This window comes from Sciurus carolinensis, chromosome 1 (assembly GCF_902686445.1).
Source record: "Sciurus carolinensis chromosome 1, mSciCar1.2, whole genome shotgun sequence".
NCBI classification, from domain to species: domain Eukaryota; kingdom Metazoa; phylum Chordata; class Mammalia; order Rodentia; family Sciuridae; genus Sciurus; species Sciurus carolinensis.
Window position 1 is genome coordinate 116,255,926 of NC_062213.1, and position 3,759 is coordinate 116,259,684.

The 3,759-nt window shown below is 37.7% G+C and overlaps 1 protein-coding gene across 1 annotated transcript; it reads right to left on the reverse strand.

Annotated features, from left to right (window-relative positions):
- Positions 1-1,150: 1,150 nt before the first annotated feature.
- LOC124991954 (testis-expressed protein 38-like) lies at positions 1,151-1,831 on the reverse strand. Its single transcript, XM_047562944.1, has one exon. It carries the CDS (start codon positions 1,829-1,831, stop codon positions 1,151-1,153), a length of 681 nt encoding a protein of 226 aa, XP_047418900.1.
- Positions 1,832-3,759: the final 1,928 nt, after the last annotated feature.

The window sequence follows — 3,759 nt, forward strand, 5'->3', positions numbered from 1 at the left end:
GCAACACCGTTGTTTTCATCTCAAGTGGATCTTTGAATCAGCATGAAAATACTGCATGCATATTTCCCACAAGGTAACCCCAATTTGCGTTCCACTTTCTACCCCAATTATTTGCTATTTTTACTAAAAAATGGACTTAAATGAGTTGGCTATACTCAAATTTCATGTCTCTAACGATAGTAAAATTCAAGATTAGGTTACAGTTCATTCTATCCCTTGCTTAAAAAAAAAATCGACATTTTTCCTAAATCAACATTTATTTTCTTATACCTATACTTATATATATTGGTATATATGAGGTAGCAATATATAAAGAGAGATTCACACACATACACACACACACACACACATACACATGCCTTTTTAGGTATGGGATTCTAGAAAACACAAAACTGCTTGGATCAAGTAAGTACCAAGTCAAAGAGATTTCTTTGAAGAATCTTGGAGATAGTAGAGTAAATTAATTATATGAAGTTCACAGACTCAGACAATGATGTATAACAGATAAAAAAAAATGATAGTTCAAAGTACCACAGGCATTAACAGACAAAACATGGAATTTTATACAACACTTATCCAAAGGAATGCCTAAGTGGGGCTGGAGTTGTGGCTCAGTGGTAGAGTGCTTGCCTAGCTCATATGAAGCACTGGGTTGGATCCTCAGCACCACATAAAAATAAATAAATAAAATAAAGGTCCATCAACAACCAAAAAAAGGAATACCTAAGGGAGTATGATAGATTGAGTTATATATGCAAGAGTTGACCAAAACATTTCGATAAGACAGATATTACTATTACTACTTACCAATAGAACCAGTATTCAAACCCATCTGTTCATTAGTCACTCAACAAATATTCATTGAGCAATGTTCTATGAGGGCATTGTCCTTTGTGTGAAAACCCAGTCCCTATCCTCATTGATTGTACATATTAATTTTTATTCCTAGAAATATACTGCCACAATATGACTAGGTAAGGAGCATGGATAGCACTCTAAGTTTAATAAGCACCAAGAACAAATACGTTTTTAAACATTACATTGCATTTTTTAAAAGAAAAGTTTTATTTATTTATTTATTTATTTTTACTTTTCGAAAACCTTTAACAACATAACATACAAATGGGCTGTCATTTCCCATTTTCCACTATTAATCCTCGCCCCTGAAGCTCCCACCTTCAGTGAGAGGAAGCTGAAGATCTGGCACAAAAGGCTTCTCACTGGAACAGTTCACCCCACAGTCCAGCGTGGGGAGGGAACAGAAGTGCACGTTCCTTTGAGGACAGGACAACAGGTAGGAGGCAGAGTGGTGAAGCCGCGGAGCTGGGTTGCGGAGGGGTGGGGTAACGGGTCTCTCCCGAAAGGTGGGAATCGCGAGTGGGGATCTGATCCGGCGCTGCGGCGTCCGAATAGACAGGGGCCGCTCTGGGACCACCAGAGCAGGTTGATGCAGACCAGGGGACTCCGTGTAGGGGCTTCTTCCTCTGGAGGCATAACCGTCGCCTTCAGAGGTGTCTGACTCCCACGTCGAATCCGGAATGTCCACTTTAAACTCAGGGTTGGTAGCTGCCTCGGGAGGGGCTATGGTGATTGCCGCATTCAACCCACAACGCCGCCTCTTGTTTATCCAATAGAGGTGTGGACAGTAAGGGAAGCTGGCGGCCTTCATCACCTCCACCCACTGCTGGGCTCGCCTCTCCCGCCGCACCTTCTTCCTCCAATGGAGAAACGTCATGCAGCAGACAGTTAGCACAGAACACAGCCCCATGCATCCAAAGTACAGGAGGATCCAAGTGCCTGAAAGGCCAAAGTCCTCCTCCTGGGAATCCATGAGGGTGAGCTTGTTACCAGGCCTGTGGCTCTGGAAACAATGGACTCACCCACTGATCCAGACACCAATGGGAATCATCGGAAGGCCCCAGCCCCATTGTTACATAAAGAAGTTGTCATCGGGTTCTGAGCACTGGAAATTCCATTTTAATATGGCATATTCACTTTTCAAAGAACACAGTTTGCCTAAAGGGGAAAAATTACTAGTGAATAAGATGATTCATGACATTGAAACAAACATAACTTAAAACCAAAAAGCTTGAAGTCAATGGAAAGCTCTCTATAGTATATTATTGAATGTTTTAAGGTCATAACAACTTTGTGAGTATGTGTTGGATTGACTAAATAGTGTTTTTAATGCTCAATTCACATGTTTTCTCTAGAAAAAATAGATTTTGTGACAGTATTTATCAAGAGTCACAAACTGCATTCCCAAACATATAGGCCTCTGAAACAGAATCTATCTCAGTTATCATTTTATGTGAGAAATTGTAAGTGAAGTAACTATCTTTGTGACAGGATGCTAGTTTTCAAAGTATTTTCTACTTATTTATTCATTGTATTGATAATATGGGTTTCAATAAGAACAGAAATCAAAGGATTACAAAATATTCCAGTGCCTAAAACTCTCTGTGGATATTGGCAAGATAGGTTTTCTTTTATCAGGAATACTAGGCAATCACTTTGAAACATACCCTCAATATATGACCTCTATGTAAAATGTATGCTGGTTCATCTATTTACTTATCTCTTCTTAGCAGGTTTAGCTGAAAGCCTTTAATATGACAGGTACAGAAATAATTAGGAACGCCTTCTTACTTGAGAACTTTCTTAGTACTGCCTTACCATTGAATATATATCTTTATATTGATTCTTCTGCTTATCTCTCTTTTATTACAGAACTACTGAGTAGGAACTCTGACAATAATTGTTTACTTGACTGAAATGTTGTTGACCCTCAATGAGGCAGTGAAAATCTGTTCTAGGTAAAGAAGTCAGTCAAGCATACATAGATCCTTGGTTCAAGTTTTATCATCTAAAACAGTGCTACTCTAAGTCAGTTCCAGGAACTGGGTCCAAGCAGCAAAATGCTGCTGCTGAATAGTAGGTTCAAGTGCAGTAATGGAGAATAAGAATTGAAAACCACTCTCGTGATAAAAGCGCAGTCACTCAACTTTCCTTTACATTCGGGTGTAGGCTTCTTGTAAATGTGACAACTTGTTAAAATTCTAGGTCCATCATCAACTAAAGTGAATAAAAAGTCTGAGAACATTTACCACCGTTGTGTTTCTATTACTAAAAATATTTGTATAAAATTACAGAGACATTAATGAACGACTGAAATGTTTTCTTGGAAATGTTAGTGAATCTATAACATTGTAAGCAACGTCATTCCTCTTTTCCACTGATCTCATGGATTGACAGACTAAGGAACTGGGAAATTACATGAAGACCAACTTTGCTTTTCAAGACACTTTTAGATTTATTAAAAATATTTAGAGATGTATGGAGTTCCATATATCCTGTACCCAGCTTCTCCTATCATTAATATCATGCATTGGGTTGGTACACAACTTGTAATAAATGAACCAATAGTCTTTCAAAATTAATAACTAAAATCCTTGTTGTATTCAGAGTTCACATTTTTACCTAGTTCATTTTTATGGTTTAGGATCCCTTCCTTGGTAATATGTTATTTATAACTTTCATATCTTCTTAGTTTCCTTTTGGCTGTGACAGTTTCAAAGATTTCCATCTTTTTTTCTTTCTCATAACTTAGATGTTTTTGAGGAGTACTGCTCAGAAATTTTATAGAATATTCCTTTATTGGGGTTTGTCTGATACTTTTCTCATGGTCATCATAAAACCCTGTGTTTTAAAAAGGAAAAACACAGAAGTGTTTTCATTATATTGTATCAAGGATACATA